This window comes from Pelmatolapia mariae, linkage group LG16_19 (assembly GCF_036321145.2).
Source record: "Pelmatolapia mariae isolate MD_Pm_ZW linkage group LG16_19, Pm_UMD_F_2, whole genome shotgun sequence".
Classification (NCBI taxonomy): Eukaryota; Metazoa; Chordata; class Actinopteri; order Cichliformes; family Cichlidae; genus Pelmatolapia; species Pelmatolapia mariae.
Genome location: NC_086241.1, coordinates 39,896,252 through 39,912,100, shown reverse-complemented (window position 1 = coordinate 39,912,100; position 15,849 = coordinate 39,896,252). Strand labels below are relative to the sequence as shown.

The window sequence follows — 15,849 nt, the reverse complement described above, 5'->3', positions numbered from 1 at the left end:
AACATCTCCAAGTTTCTGGCCTCGATCCTCAACCGGCTGGTAGGCAGCTCTGAACACCACATCCAGAACACCCTGGATTTTGTTGAGAAGGTGAGAGATGTCATTATGGAGGCAGATGAAACCATGGTCTCGTACGATGTTACATCTCTCTTCACTTGCATCCCAGTCACGGAAGCCTTGGAGGTAGTCCGTAAGAGATTACAGGATGACCCCAACCCCAGCAACAGGACCACTCTCAGCATCGACCAAGTGTGTTTGAACTGTGTCTCAATTCCACCTACTTCACATACAAGGGTCAGTTCTACAGGCAGAAACACGGGTGTGCCATGGGCTCCCCAGTTTCACCCATCGTGGCCAATTTGTACATGGAAGAAGTGAAAAAGAGGGCTTTGCTATCCTACCCTGGAACACCACCAAGCCATTGGTTCAGATATCAGGATGACACCTGGGTGAAAATCAAATCTCAGGACGTACCACATTTCACGGATCACATTAACTCGGTGGATCGACACATCAAATTCACCAGGGAGGATATGAAAAGTGGCAGGTTAGCCTTCTTAGACTGTGAGTTTTCCATCAGTAATGGGGGACATCTAAAACTGATGTGTACAGTAAACCTACGCATACGTATTTAAGGTTTGACTCTCATCATCCACTGGAGCACAAACTGGGTGTCATCAGGACGCTACAACACAGAGCGAACACCATCCCCACTGACACAGCGGCCAGGGAGGCAGAAGAACATCACATCAAGAAGGCCCTGAGTAAATGTGGTTATCCCAGCTGGACTTTTGTCAAAGCTGGAAAGGCACCTAAAGAAAGCTCCAGCCGATCCAGGAGAGAAGGACAACTGCTGCCTAAGAGAAAACCTGTAGTGATCCCATATGTGTCAGGAGTATTGGAGCAGTTGAGACGCATTTTTTCTAAACACCGGGTCTCTGTGGCTTTTAAACCCCAAAACATGCTGCGCCAAACACTGGTCCACCCCAAGGATCGGGTCCCCCGACACAAACAGAGTAACATAGTGTACGCTGTTAAGTGCCAGGAGGATTGCCAGGATTTATACATCAGGGAAACCAAACAACCTCTGGCGAAGCGGATGGCACAACACAGAAGAGCTACCTCGTCAGGCCAGGACTCTGCAGTCTATTTACACCTACAGGCCAGTGGACACTCTTTCAATGATGAAGATGTACACATCCTGGACAGGGAGGAATGCTGGTTTGAGCGCGGAGTCAAGGAGGCCATTTACGTGAAAAGGGAAAGACCATCTCTGAATCGAGGAGGGGGCCTAAGGGTACATCTGTCACCATCTTACAGTGCTGTGATTGCAGCCATTCCCCAAGTCTCTGTGAATGGTACTTATGGCCATTGATCTTTGATCAGTGGTTGTTGATCAATGGTCATGAGAATTTGCATAATTATGATTAAGGAACTGACCTCCCAGCCCATTGTTCTTTCAGTGGGCTGGTTTCAGTCATTATGCAAATGTACTGTTCATAAGATTGGGGAAACCTGCAGTCAGCTGAGACTGAAGAAGTCACCTGGATGAGTGACGAAACGTTTCTCCCACTGAAAACGCTACGTCCAGATGAACAGAATCAACTTTTGGAGACCTGACTGCCAGGTTTGCTTCTCTTACTTTCCAGGTGTTGTGCAGAGCTTTGAAGACTTAGGTTTGAGGTGTGAAAACCTTTGACTTTCATATTGTTTGGACATGCACTCAAGAGTGAAGCTCATCCATTTGGTAGAATGTTGGTTTTGCATACACTAATGTTGGCTGCCTTGTGCACCTCTCCCAGACACACTTCTCCCACGATCACCCAACCAAGGTTGAGTCGCTGATGATGTGGCTCATTATGAACACCATTATGCTGTTCTCTGACTTTGTGCGCATGCAGAATGTCTCTGCCAATGAGAAGAAGGAAATTGGCCTCTGGATCAATTTCTGGGATTTTACCTTTTGTCAGGTATCATGTCACACTCAGTAAGAGTAGGCAGAGGAAGCTGAGTGGTACCATGAAAGGACTCTAAAATGAAATAGATGCTATCTCCACAACACCTGAGCATGTTTTCAGTGAACACGGTTCAAGCTGTCCTTCAATGTTGAAAATGTCAAAAAAGTATGTTTTTGCCAAGGAGCGGTTGCTTTGTTCATCTAGAACAGCAGACATCTCGACTCCTTTCTCTGGTTGTACAGCAGGATACAGCAATCGGGTTAAGGACCATGAACTTGAACTGATTGAGTCTCCTCATATTTCTGTGCATTTTGGTGATACATCAGCCGCACTTGATTCTCTTTCCTCCCCAACATGCCCTTCACTAGCCCGTGGCTCTCTGCTTTTTGAGGATGAGGATTGGGGTTTAGTGCAGTGATGTCTTTCACTACCACACTCTGGAAAGCAGATCTAACTCTTCTTGTGACGTTACATCCAGTCTCTTGTTCTTAAATGATTGTGAAGCACTTTGGTTAACTCTGTTGTTTTTAAATGTGCTATACAAATACATTTTGAATTGAATTGAATGACTACCGCTTACAGGTGTGGGTGGCAAAGGTGTGGCAGGGCTGTTGGATGCTCACTTTCTTGCGCAGACGCTTCCCAAGCTTGAGCCTCAGCTAATGCTGCTGCAGCTGCTTTATGCTTTTGCTCATGCTCTGTCGACAGCAGTAGATGATGATGTAAGCTGGCTGGAGCATAAAGAACTGGACATTTCCAGTGTTTCGTCCATCTTTTCTTTTACAGAACTCACTACGATTCATGAGAATGAAGCGTTTTACTATTCTGCCTTTCCTGTACGTTGATGCCCAGTTTGACAGATAGATAAAGAGTTCTTCAAAAGGAGAGGCAAAAGTTTCCAGTTGTCATTGAAGGGTTTATTTGTCTCCCTAATGAAGGTGCTGTAAAACTACAAACATAACAAAAAAGTATATTACAACATATATTTGGAACATAATATATTTCTCATCTTACACAGTATAGACTGACGCTAGTAACTGAAATTACAGCTGGTATAACCAAGAGAAATAAGTGAAAAAATATTTAGCGTTCATCCCGCTAGCATAATGCTAACATATAATGGAATTGCCCTTTGACCTGCTAACATAATTAGTATTGACAGAGCAACTACATGCTAGTTTCAAATATGAGAGTCTACAGAAGCATTTGGTATCACTTTTTTGACATAAACTCAGAATATACTCATACTTAGAGGCATATACAGTCAGGTCCATAAATATTGGGACATCGACACAATTCTAACATTTTTGGCTCTATACACCACCACAATGGATTCCAAATGAAACGAACAAGACATGCTTTAACTGCAGACTGTCAGCTTTTATTTGAGGGTATTTACATCCAAATCAGGTGAACGGTGTAGGAATTACAACAGTTTGCAAATGTGCCTCCCACTTCTTGAGGGACCAAAAGTAATGGGACAGAATAAGAACCATAAATCAAACATTCATTTTTTAATACTTGGTTGCAAATCCTTTACAGTCAATCAAAGCCTTAAGTCTGGAACACATAGACATCACCAGACGCCGGGTTTCATCCCTGGTGATGCTCTGCCAGGCCTCTACTGCAACAGTCTTCAGTTCCTGCTTGTTCTTGGGGTATTTTCCCTTCAGTTTTGTCTTCAGCAAGTGAAATACATGCTCAATCGGATTCAGGTCAGGTGATTGACTTGGCCATTGCAAAACAGTCCACTTCTTTCCCTTCAAAAACTCTTTGGTTGCTTTTGCAGTATGCTTTGGGTCGTTGTCCATCTGCACTGTGAAGCGCCGTCCAATGAGTTTTGAAGCATTTGTCTGAATATGAGCAGATAATATTGCACGAAACACTTCAGAATTCATTGTGCTCTTTTTGTCAGCAGTCACATCATCAATAAATACAAGAGAACAAGTTCCACTGGCAGCCATACATGCCCACGCCATGACACTTCCACCACAATGCTTCACTGATGAGGTGGTATGCTTAGGATCATGAGCAGTTCCTTTCCTGCTCCATACTCTTCTCTTCCCATCACTCTGGTACAAGTTGATGTTGGTCTCATCTGTCCATAGGATGTTGTTCCAGAACTGCGACGGCTTTTTCAGATGTCGTTTGGCAAACTCTAATCTGGCCTGCCTGTTTTTGGGGCTCACCAAAGGTTTACATCTTGTGGTGAACCCTCTGTATTCACACTGGTGGAGTCTTCTCTTGATTGTTGACTCTGACGCACATACACCTACCTCCTAGAGAGTGTTCTTGATCTGGCCAACTGTTGTGAAGGGTGTTTTCTTCACCAGGGAAAGGATTCTTTGGTCATCCACCACAGTTGTGTCCTGTGGTCTTCCTAGTTTTTTGGTGTTGCTGAGCTCACCAGTGCGTTCCTTCTTTTTGGGAATGTTCTAAACAGTTGTTTTGGCCACGCCTGATGTTTTTGCAATCTCTCTGATGGGTTTGTTTAGTTTTTTTCAGCCTAATGATGGCTTGCTTCACTGGTAGTGACAGCTCTTTGGATCTCATCCTGGCAGTTGACAGCAACAGGTTCAAAAAGCAAACAGCACACTTGAAATGAACTCTGGACCTTTTATTTGTTCATTGTAATTGGGGTAATGAGGGAATAACACACTCCTGGCCATGGAACAGCTGAGAAGCCAATTGTCCCATTACTTTTGGTCCCTTAAGAAGTGGGAGGCACATATACAAACTGTCATAATTCCTATACTGTTCACCTGATTTGGATGTAAATACCCTCAAATAAAAGCTGACAGTCTGCAGTTAAAGCATGTCTTGTTCGTTTCATTTGGAATCCATTGTGGTGGTGTATAGAGCCAAAAATGTTAGAATTGTGTCGATGTCCCAATATTTATGGACCTGACTGTATATCTCATGCTCCAGTATAACCAACTTTGGGACTACAATGTGTGCGCTGATAGATGCTCCAAGTGGTTTAGATAAGTTGGGTTCAAACATTTGCACTAGGTATACCAAATACCCAACTAAATTTTCAGGATACTCAAGACAAGTCAGGAGGGATGCTTTGTTTCCAAAGGAAGAAATATGCTTTCCTTCAAGTCCCCGTCAGTACTCTTGCTGCATCATTTTGGATCAACTGAAGGCCTTTCAAGGCGTTTTTAAGGCAGGTTGATAAAAAAGAATTACAGTAGATCAGCCTAGAAGTAATAAATGCATGAACTAGTTTTCCAGCTTCACTCTGAGACAGGATGACAGGACACAGAATTGGCCTTAGCGTGGAACATTGTGTAACTCCATGATTAACCTTAGCTTCAATTTTCTGCTTGGAAGTTTTAAGTTAATTTCACCTGTCACTAAACATAACCTGGGTGTGGTAGAGCGTGGTTTAAAATGTACTTCTGTTGCACATGTGACGCCACTAAACAGTGATGCCACATTGTACTGACTGCAACAGGGTAAGAAAGAAAAACTACTGTTGGAAATCTGATTTACGTAAAGTTGCTTCTTGGTATCACAAACTGAATTATGGTTTAATTATAGGTCAAACTTGGGAAGTCGCTTCATGTTTTATCCATGCTTAACCTGAGTGTACCAAAACTGAGTGTTTTGTGTATTTGTCGTGATTAAAGTCTTTTATCAGATTATTTGACACACAGATTTTAGATTTTAGGAAGCACCCATAGAAAAAAGTAACTGTCTTAATTTTTTCAGATAAGGAGCTTCTTTTTCTCTTGCTCAGGTGGATTTCTTTGCTGTGGAGCTGTTGGATGGCAGCCTGTACCTGCTGCTGGATATGGGCTCTGGGACTATCAAGGTTAAGGCCACCCAGACAAAGGTGAATGATGGGGCCTGGTATCATGTCGACATCCAGAGGGATGGACGCTCAGGTCAGTGAGGCTAGATGTATGGGATATGCAGATCTACTGGACTACAAATACAAAAAAATGTTTTTGAAGTAATGTAAAATTCAAATATCAGAATCGGAAAGAATTTGTTACTCCAGTAGTATGTCAGTGAGGGAACCTTTATAATGAAAGGCAAAATCAATAAAAATTGGTGGCACATCTCATAAGATCAAAGAGTAGGAGCACTATGATGAAATTTGCAAATTTCTCTTCAGGCACCATCTCTGTAAACAGCAGAAGGACTCCGTTCACAGCCAGTGGTGAGAGTGAGATTCTGGACCTGGAGGGTGACATGTATTTGGGGGGGCTTCCAACTGACCGCACCAACCTCATCCTGCCCACGGAGCTCTGGACAGCAATGCTCAACTATGGCTATGTGGGCTGTATTCGTGACCTTTTCATTGATGGTCGAAGCAAGGACATCCGTCAGATTGCTGAGGCACAAAATGGGGCTGGCATTAAACCATCATGCAATAAACAACCTGGCAAGCAGTGTGAGAGCTACCCATGCAAGAACCGAGGAGTCTGCAAAGAAGGCTGGAATCGATTCATCTGTGACTGCACTGGTACTGGCTACTGGTCACGCACCTGTGAGAGAGGTAAGTGTGAATGTTTAGATGTGCACACGTTCGGTCCTCTTCCAGAAACCTTATATACTCATACTATCTCTAATACTGCGATCTGAACAGATGGAGCTAGCTGGAGCAGGACAATCATTGTGACAGCTATAAAGGAAGTTCTGATTGCAAGATTTGCATGCTGGTAGATTGGTAGATTCACACCATTCCATTTGATAAATCAATTACATTAATAGATGTCTTACTAGGCTGGACCTGAACCAAGGCATAGCTTCACTTTCAACAACATAAGCAGGACTGAGTCCAGCTGAATTTGACTTGAGTATTTCCATCTTTTGTCTCATCTGTACTGTATGACACATTTTTTAGTATCTTATATTAAATAGATAAGAAAATAAACTGACATTCAATGTAGAGTAGATCACATAAAACCAGAAAGAGCAAACAAGAGAGATTTATTTTAATATTTCCAGCAGAATTAGCCTTATCGATAAAGAGGACAACAGTCAGATGAACTTTGTTACATCTAAACTGAATATAGCCCAAAGATATTTGCAGCATTAGCAGGATTCCTGCATTTAGTAGCTTTGAGCCTAGCATAAAAGAACAACATGCTCACTGAATTCCAAGAGGAACCTTTAATATCCATAATTACTGTATGTTTAATTATTTAAACTGAATTAGTTACCATTTGATGCAGGGTGTTCAACTAACTTGGGGCTTTCCCCTTCTCCTTGTCTCCTGTCTTGCTTCTTTTTGTGTGTGACAGACTGTCAAAATTCTTGTGACAGAAAAGGCAATTAACAATATTCAACTTTTATTCAGACAATATTCTATTGCCTTTCTGACCAGTTTCCATCATGGTGTTCAGACAGTTTAATAAAGACTAATTGGAGATTTCCACATCCCTAGCCAAATTGCTTGAACTGATTTTTAGCATATCAATGAACAGTGTTCTGATTATATCTTTAGTTACAGAAGCGCTTGCAGGACATCAGTGTGGACTGTATATGCATTGAGTTATGATTCAAATGATGATTGCTGTGAAATTTTAGCTTCATATATTAAATACTTTTCTAGATATTTTCAAGGGCCACTCAAATATAACGTACATAATTTTTTTGTTTTTTTGCCATTTTTTCTGCATAAAGCTTTTAACTAACTTCAGTTCTTTTCATAAATATAAAATAGTTATTACTTTTTAAATTTTTAACCCTTTAAACACCAGTTTGTTTGTCCACTGCGCTAGACGGAAGACAACCTCAAATCCCACAATTTTATATATTTGCATTGCTACTGGAATTTCTTGTATTATTAATAGTAGAGTCTGGGGCACGTAATTGATTCACATCAACATTGATTATAATGCATTGTTATTTTTGTGCAAGGAGAGCAAAAACAAAAAGACTCCGTCTCAGCTTGTTCATGGCCAAAAATGGCCACCTCCTGTTTACGTTCACAAAATGCTATAAAATTAAAATATATTAAAACATTTTTCTACTTTCATTGACTGATTTTTTAAATTAGCACAGGTCCTAGTCATGAAAACCAAAATATAATTCAAATTCAGAAGTTATACCCTTTGAATACCAGTCAGATTACGTATTATTACTACGCTTTTGGGGGGAAATAGTAATAAAGTTCACATTTGATTTATTTTTACTTTATTTTATTTATTTTTTTTGGATGAATGGCAAAAATGAAAATCACATGTGGTGTGTTAGTGGCCAGAATGGCAATTTAATGACCAAATAACCACTGAAATGATCAAAATGTATATTTCAGTGTGTGTGCTTCTGTGTGCATCCTCATTAGCAGCAAGATGTGCTAACCACAGTAGAGTGGTTTTTGTAGGCACACTTTCTACACCTGGTGCAAGGGGCTGCTGCCAATCCTGGAGGTGCGGCTTTTCACCGGCCTGGAGGCCGGCCAGAAGCAGCTGCAAAAAGAAAGTTATCGCTTGCCTTCAAGACCTTGAAAAGGAAGAAATCATTGACCGCCCTACACATCATCGTCTATACCCATGGGGTGCCATACCCTGTATTTACAGACTTCCTAAAATCAACAAAGAGGAGGTCCCACTCAGACCCATTGTTGGCAGCAGAAACTCAGCCACTTACAACATTATGAAACACCTTGCTACGACTCGAGTTGGCAACATCCTCTCTAAGTTATCCAAGCTGTATTTGTGCCCATTGTAGTCCAGGATTGCTTCTTGCTTCCAGGCGTCCTCTATTCCCCATCACTGACTGGTTCCCTGTGTGTTGCTGTCAAAAGAAGCACATTCCTCTGTTGCTTTGGCATGTGGGATATCGCTGTGGTAGTTTTGGTGAAGCCGAGAGCAACAATTTGGCGTATAGTGTATATTATTGATATTATTAAGGAGCTGATGTTGAAAATTAAAAAATATGAAAAAATATAGACCTTTAGGAAGTTTCATTTCAAAAGGCATTAACAGAACGAAAATGGTTGAAAAAAGAAAAGTGAAGTGGCCACAAATGGCCAGGATAGAGCCCAGAGGGTTAAGCCTAATGTTGAAAGTAAAGAGGGTGTCTGTCTCACAAATACAAACTAGAAGCTGGTTCTGTAGAAGAGGGGCCTCAAAGCTTAAAGCTCTGCATCCCATTTTACTTTTAAATATCATAGGAACCACCAGTTAGCCAGAAGTCTGAGAGCAACCTACTTTATTGGGGTGATATGGTACTGTGACATCTTTAACATAAGTTGGGCATGGATTATTAAAGACATTTTATGTAAGTAAAAGCTTGCCAACTTTGCTACAAAACTCAAAGTTGAACTCAGGTTCATCCTGATCACTGATCATCTGTCACATGTTTTTAAAACTCGATTGGAGTCCATCTGTGGAAAATTCAGTTGAATGGACATGATTATGAAAATTTCACACCTGTCTATAAGGTCCCATAGCTGCATAGTTGCAACAAACCAAGCCATGAAGCCCAAGGAATTGTGTGTAAACATCTGAGACGGGCAGAGATCTTGGAAAGTGTACAGAAAAATTTCTGCAGCATTGAAGGTCTCAGTGAGTCCCCATCATCTGTACATAAAAGAAATTTAAAACCATTAGTGGTATTCCTAGTGTCATTGGGGTGCTGTGTGGCAGACAGGATAAGAACCCAAACACAGGAGTCAAAACACAACAGGATAAACTCAAAGAGGCAGCTTTATTGCTGTGAAAGAAACATACAACAGAAACAAAAGCCTAAAACCCTAAAACAAACTTAAACAGGAAACATGAGACACACACTAAGACGCGGACTGACAGAACAGAGGGAGAGACACGACTGGGAGACAGAACTTAACATACATGATAGATATGTCAGACTAACAGGGACCCACAAAAGGAAACAAACCAAAACGAACAAGAACCTAAGAACTAGAAAGTAAAATGAAACTAAGGAGAAGGCCTACAGCAGCGAGCAGCGAGGGCTGGGCCCTGCACAAGCAGGCCAGAAACAAACAAAGCAAGGAGATCAGGGTAGGAAAGAGGAGCTACAGCGAAGAGCTAAAAAACTGCTTTTCAACAAATGACCCTGAGTGATGACCTAAGCAGTAGCGGTTTTAGATACGGGCGACCCGGGCGGTTGCCCGGGGCGGCATTGTGGTGGGGGGCGGCATCACGGGCATCGGCAAAAAAAAAAATTGCTCGTACTCATGCTGCCCCGACATCATGCCAGCGCATATTGGGAATGGCATAGGCACCGATCGGTTTTCTATCGCCCATTTGCTGGGAGTAAGGGCGCCCTCCGTTTGCGAGGTGCACCTGCTGCTTGCGGCACAGGGAAAAGAGGGCGGGGCGGCGGGGGATTCTCTGGCTGGCTGGAGCAGCCTTTAATAACCAACTTGCAAAATAAAACAAAATAAAAACAAACCAACAACACGAAAACAGCAGACATTATGATACAGACTTATAATTTGCACCGATGTTTTTTCGAAATTCTATACACGAAAAGTGAGCGCGAGAGCCCTCGGTGCGCCTGCTCGCTGCTGAAGTCAAAGTAAACTTTATTGTCATCTCCGCTACATACAGTCTAGTATATAGAGAGACGAGACGACGAGGCTCCAGTTACAGCAGTGCAAGTAAACAAACAATAAATATAAGAAGAGTAAGAAAATAAATATACACTTTAGGACCAGGGGTAAAGGGATCAATAACAATTTAAAATGTATATTTTATATTTTGTTGATTTAAAGTCTCACACACAACCCGTTTTTAAAGTTTAAAAAAAAAGAGAAAAGAAGAGGAGTGTAGCGACTTCCACAGTCGCTAGAGGCCGGGGATTGAGCCTGCCTATTTGCCTGACGCGCTGTCAACTGTACGCAATAATGCGAGAGGTGGAATTGCTTGCTTGTTTATTAAAGTGCTTGAAAAGTTTACAGAGCAATGTGATCGGCTCGCGATTCAAACTCTTAAAACATCACAGCTCTAATGCAACAAGGGGAAACTCGTTGTGCTGCGGTCAACAAAAACTACGGCTACCCAGCCCTCCTCTCTGTCAAAATCAAACCAGTGAAAGACAGACTGACAACGCCCTCTTAATGTCACCGCTAGCACCCACGTGACTCCCGTTACACATCACCATAGCAACCAAACAAATGAAAACCCAGTGATCATTAAAATTCAATACATTTAATTATGGCTCCTACAAGGAGAAACGAGCAAAAGATACAGGTAAGCAGATGTGTCATTGGATAATGGCAGGTCATGTATCCTAAAACATTAAGAATCAGAATACTTTCTTAATCCCTAAGGAAATTATGTGGGTTACAGCTGCTCCAAGAAGAAATGGTAAAAATAGTAACAGTAAGAGACTAAACTCCAAACAATATATACAATAATATAATATTAATTAGTCAGTGTCAATTGTTGATTTGTCCTGTTCCCATTGTATGACGAATTATGATGTCTGTTTGGTAGCCATTTGCATACTATGCATACTATGCATACTCGTGCGTGTGTGTGTGTGTGTGTGTGTGTGGGGGGGGGGGGGGGGGGGCGCCAGAGGGCGTGTTCGCCCGGGCGCCAAACAGGCTAGGACCGCCACTGGACCTAAGCACTTTTTACTGCAGATTTGAAAGACAACCATTCACACCTCCCATCTGCTTGCCCTCACCTCATTCCTAGGCAAAAATACCTGCAGCCTTCACCTCCTTCTCCTCTGACCCCCTGCCTACACTAAAGATTTGTGAGGAAGATGTGTGCATGCTCTTCCAAAGACAGAAGACCAGGAAAGCTCTGGGATCTGACATTATGTCCCCTTCCTGTCTGAAAGGTTGGAGCTGTTTGAAGTGCCCTCCTGCTTCAAATGCACCATCATCCTGCTCCCAAAAAAGTCCGCCATCACAGGATTAAATGACTACAGACCTGTCACCCTGACGTCTGTGGTCATAAAGTGAAAGACTGGTGTTAAGCTACTTGTAGAACATCGCAGACCCCCGCAGAACCCCCTGCAATTTGCATTCTGGGCAAACAGGCCGTCCAAGGATGCAGCCAATATTGAATTGCACTACCTCCAGCATCAATTTATCAATCTGGGACATACACAAGGATACTCGTGGACTTCAGCTTGGCCTTCAACACCATAATCCCTGACATCCTCCACCAGAAGCTCACACAACGTACTGTGCCCGGCTCCACCTATCAGTGGATCACCAGGTTCCTGATGGACAGGAAGCAGCAGGCGAGGCTGAGGAGCATCACATCCCACACACGGACAATCAGCACTGGCATCCCTCAGGGGTGCCTTCTCTCCCCACTGCTGTATGTAATGATACGATTACAATTACATCAAAATGTCATTCTGACTAGAGAAGTGTACTCTGATGTTAACAAAGAGAAGGTAATCAGAACTGAGGGGACTGTGGTACATGGAGCCAATATTGCAGACACTGAGGACAGCTACAATTGTCTAGGAATCCCACTGGCAAATGGAAATCATGAGGCCACTAGAAAGTTGCAACCACCAAATACTAGCAGAGAATAAGGCAGGTTCTTAGGAGTCAGCTGAATTGGAAGAACAACATCCAGGCAATCAACACCTACGCCCTGTCTGTCGTCAGTTACCCTGGTGGGGTAATAAGCTAGCCAAAGGAGGAGAGAGAACCCACTGACATAATGACAAGAAAGTGCCTTACCCTGTATAGAGGGATTCACCCCAAATCCTGAGACTGTACGTCAAATGTAGGGAAGGAGGCAGAGGACGAGTGAGTGTCAGAACCACTATCCAAGATGAAACAGCCAAGATCCATGAGTAAATCATCAAGCTGGCAGCAACTGATAGTGTGCTTAGTGAATATCTCAGGCAGCAAAAACCTGAGAAAGTAGAGGAACCATTATAGAAGGACGGGTCCCTGCACAGGATGAACCAACGGCAGATAGAAGCGGCTAATATAGAGAAATCCTACCAGTTGCTGTACAATGCTGGACTAAAAGATATCACAGAGCCACTTATCATGGCAGCGCCGGAACAAGCTCTAAGCACAAGAGCCACAAAGGCTAAGGTCTACCACACCATCCAAGACCCAGGTGCAGGCTGTACAAAAATGTGTCTGAGAGAGTCCAGCATATAACAGTAGGGTGCAAGATCCTATCAAGCAGGGCATACACGGAAGGCCGTAAACAAGCAGCAGGCAAAGTATACAGGAACATCCCAAAAAGTCTGTTCATCTGGACGTTTTCAGTGGGAGAAACGTTTCGTCACTCATCCAAGTGACTTCTTCAGTCTCAGCTGACTGCAGGTTTCCCCAATCTTATAAACACACCTTTGCACAATGACTGAAACCAGCCCACTGAATGAACTGTGACTGTGAGGTCAGATCCTTGATCATTAATCTGCAAATTTTCATGACCCTTGATCAACAACCGATGATCAATGGCCATTGATGACTGGTCATGAGTACCATTCAAATGATCATAAGTGTGAATGATCAACTCGGTCACCTATAACATCTCAAAGTGTCTGGCTTCAATCATCAGCCAGTTGATAGGTTACTCTGAACACCACATCCCGAACATCCATTCATTTTCTTCCGCTTTATCCGGAGCCGGGTCGCGGGGGCAGCAGCCCAAGCAGAGAAGCCCAGACCTCCCTCTTCCCAGCCACCTCCTCCAGCTTATCCGGGTGAACACCAAGGCGTTCCCAGGCCAGCCGAGAGATATAATCTCTCCAGCGTGTCCTGGGTCTGCCCCGGGGCCTCCTCCCGGTGGGACATGCCCGGAACACCTCACCCAGGAGGCACCCAGGGGGCATCCTTGTCAGATGCCCGAACCACCTCAACTGGCTCCTTTCGAAAGGAACATCCCGAAAACCTTCCACCTATTTCACATATAAGGGTCAGTTCTACAGGCAGAAACATGGGTGTGTCATGGGCTCCCCAGTTTCACCCATTGTGGCCAATTTGTACATGGAAGAAGTGGAAAAGAGGGCTTTGCTATCCTATCCAGGTATCAGGATGACACCTGGGTGAAAATCAAATCTCAGGACATACCAAAATTCACGGATCACATTAACTCGGTGGACCGACACATCAAATTCACCAGGGAGGATATGAAAAGTGGCAGGTTAGCCTTCTTAGACTGTGAGTTTTCCATCAGTAATGGGGGACATCTAAAACTGATGTGTACAGTAAACCTACACATACGGGTCAGTATCTAAGGTTTGACTCTCATCATCCACTGGAGCACAAACTGGGTGTCATCAGGACGCTACAACACAGAGCGAACACCATCCCCACTGACACAGCGGCCAGGGAGGCAGAAGAACATCACATCAAGAAGGCCCTGAGTAAATGTGGTTATCCCAGCTGGACTTTTGTCAAAGCTGGAAAGGCACCTAAAGAAAGCTCCAGCCGATCCAGGAGAGAAGGACAACTGCTGCCTAAGAGAAAACCTGTAGTGATCCCATATGTGTCAGGAGTATTGGAGCAGTTGAGACGCATTTTTTCTAAACACCGGGTCTCTGTGGCTTTTAAACCCCAAAACATGCTGCGCCAACAATTGGGTCCCCCGACACAAACAGAGTAACATAGTGTACGCTGTTAAGTGCCAGGAGGATTGCCAGGATTTATACATCGGGGAAACCAAACAACCTCTGGCGAAGCCGATGGCACAACACAGAAGAGCTACCTCGTCAGGCCAGGACTCTGCAGTCTATTTACACCTACAGGCCAGTGGACACTCTTTCAATGATGAGGATGTACACATCCTGGACAGGGAGGAACGCTGGTTTGAGGGCGGAGTCAAGGAGGCCATTTACATGAAAAGGGAAAGGATGCAAAACTGAACATAACTCATAAACACAGATGGAGAGTAAAACACACAAACATGGAGAAATAAAGAACTATATACAGGGGAGCTTGAAAGGACACTATATAAACAGTGCTAAGAAGAAGAACAAGGCCAAAGAGGGAACCACCTAAGAAAAGAGTCTAAGAACTAGAAACATGAATTACTAAACTAGGAAATACTGCAAACTACACAACGACCAAGAAAGTAATCATAATAAGAACTCAGATAATAAGAACTGGATAAAGAACACAGAAACTCAGAATATAGGACAAAACTTAGGAACAAAAAATATGACGCTGGAATTAATCCAACATCATTGTCTGACCTTACAAATGTGCTTCTGAAAGAAGAACCTATAAACACACTCCTAAACCTCGTGGAAAGCCTTCCCAGAAGAGTTCAAGCTGTTATATCTGCAAAGGGTTGGTTGACCTCATATGTAACCCTATGAATTAAGAATCGGATGTCACTCAAGTTCACGTGAAGGTTGACGAGCAAATACTTCTGGCAATAAAATGTATAAATGTGAGCTAGCATATCAGAAGAAAACTGGCTTCAGAGAAGGCACAAGTTAAAACAACTCATTTCACATAATTGATGAACTTGTGTGCTCAGCAAGAAATTTTTAAAACTGTGAATAATGTAAAGCAACTCATCTAGAGTCCAGTGTCAAAAAGAAAAGAAAGGAAAAGAGGATGATAAGTCCATTTCAGTTCTTCTTCTGGGTCTGCACTAGTATGTCTATCACTCCTTTATTATGCATATTTTTTCTTCCCACTCTCGCCACTGTGCTTGCTCATAGGGGGTCATGTGATTGTTGGGATTTTCTCTGTGTTCTTTGTATTATTGTAGGGCCTTTACTGTACACTTTAAAGTGCCTTGAGGCAACTTTTGTTCTGATTTGGTGCCATAGAAATAAACTTAAATTGAACTTTATGTGGAACAACACAGGAAATGTTTTAGGCTTTAGAGACTCAACATTCTAACATAAACATAAAAATGTCAATAAAATAAGCATATGGGGGAAATGTAGCTGTTATTTCACTTGGTTACCCTGACCTATCTGCAAAAAGTAAGGTGGTACGTGAGACTATTGG

At 42.9% G+C, this 15,849-nt stretch overlaps 1 protein-coding gene across 1 annotated transcript in view; it reads left to right on the top strand.

The window, feature by feature from the left end:
- nrxn3a (neurexin 3a) overlaps window positions 1-15,849 on the top strand; it is a 212,322-nt gene that overhangs the window by 117,424 nt on the left and 79,049 nt on the right. Inside the window, 2 exon segments of the mRNA XM_063500149.1 lie at window positions 5,704-5,851; window positions 6,085-6,468. Of these exon segments, the coding sequence (XP_063356219.1) occupies window positions 5,704-5,851; window positions 6,085-6,468 (532 nt within the window).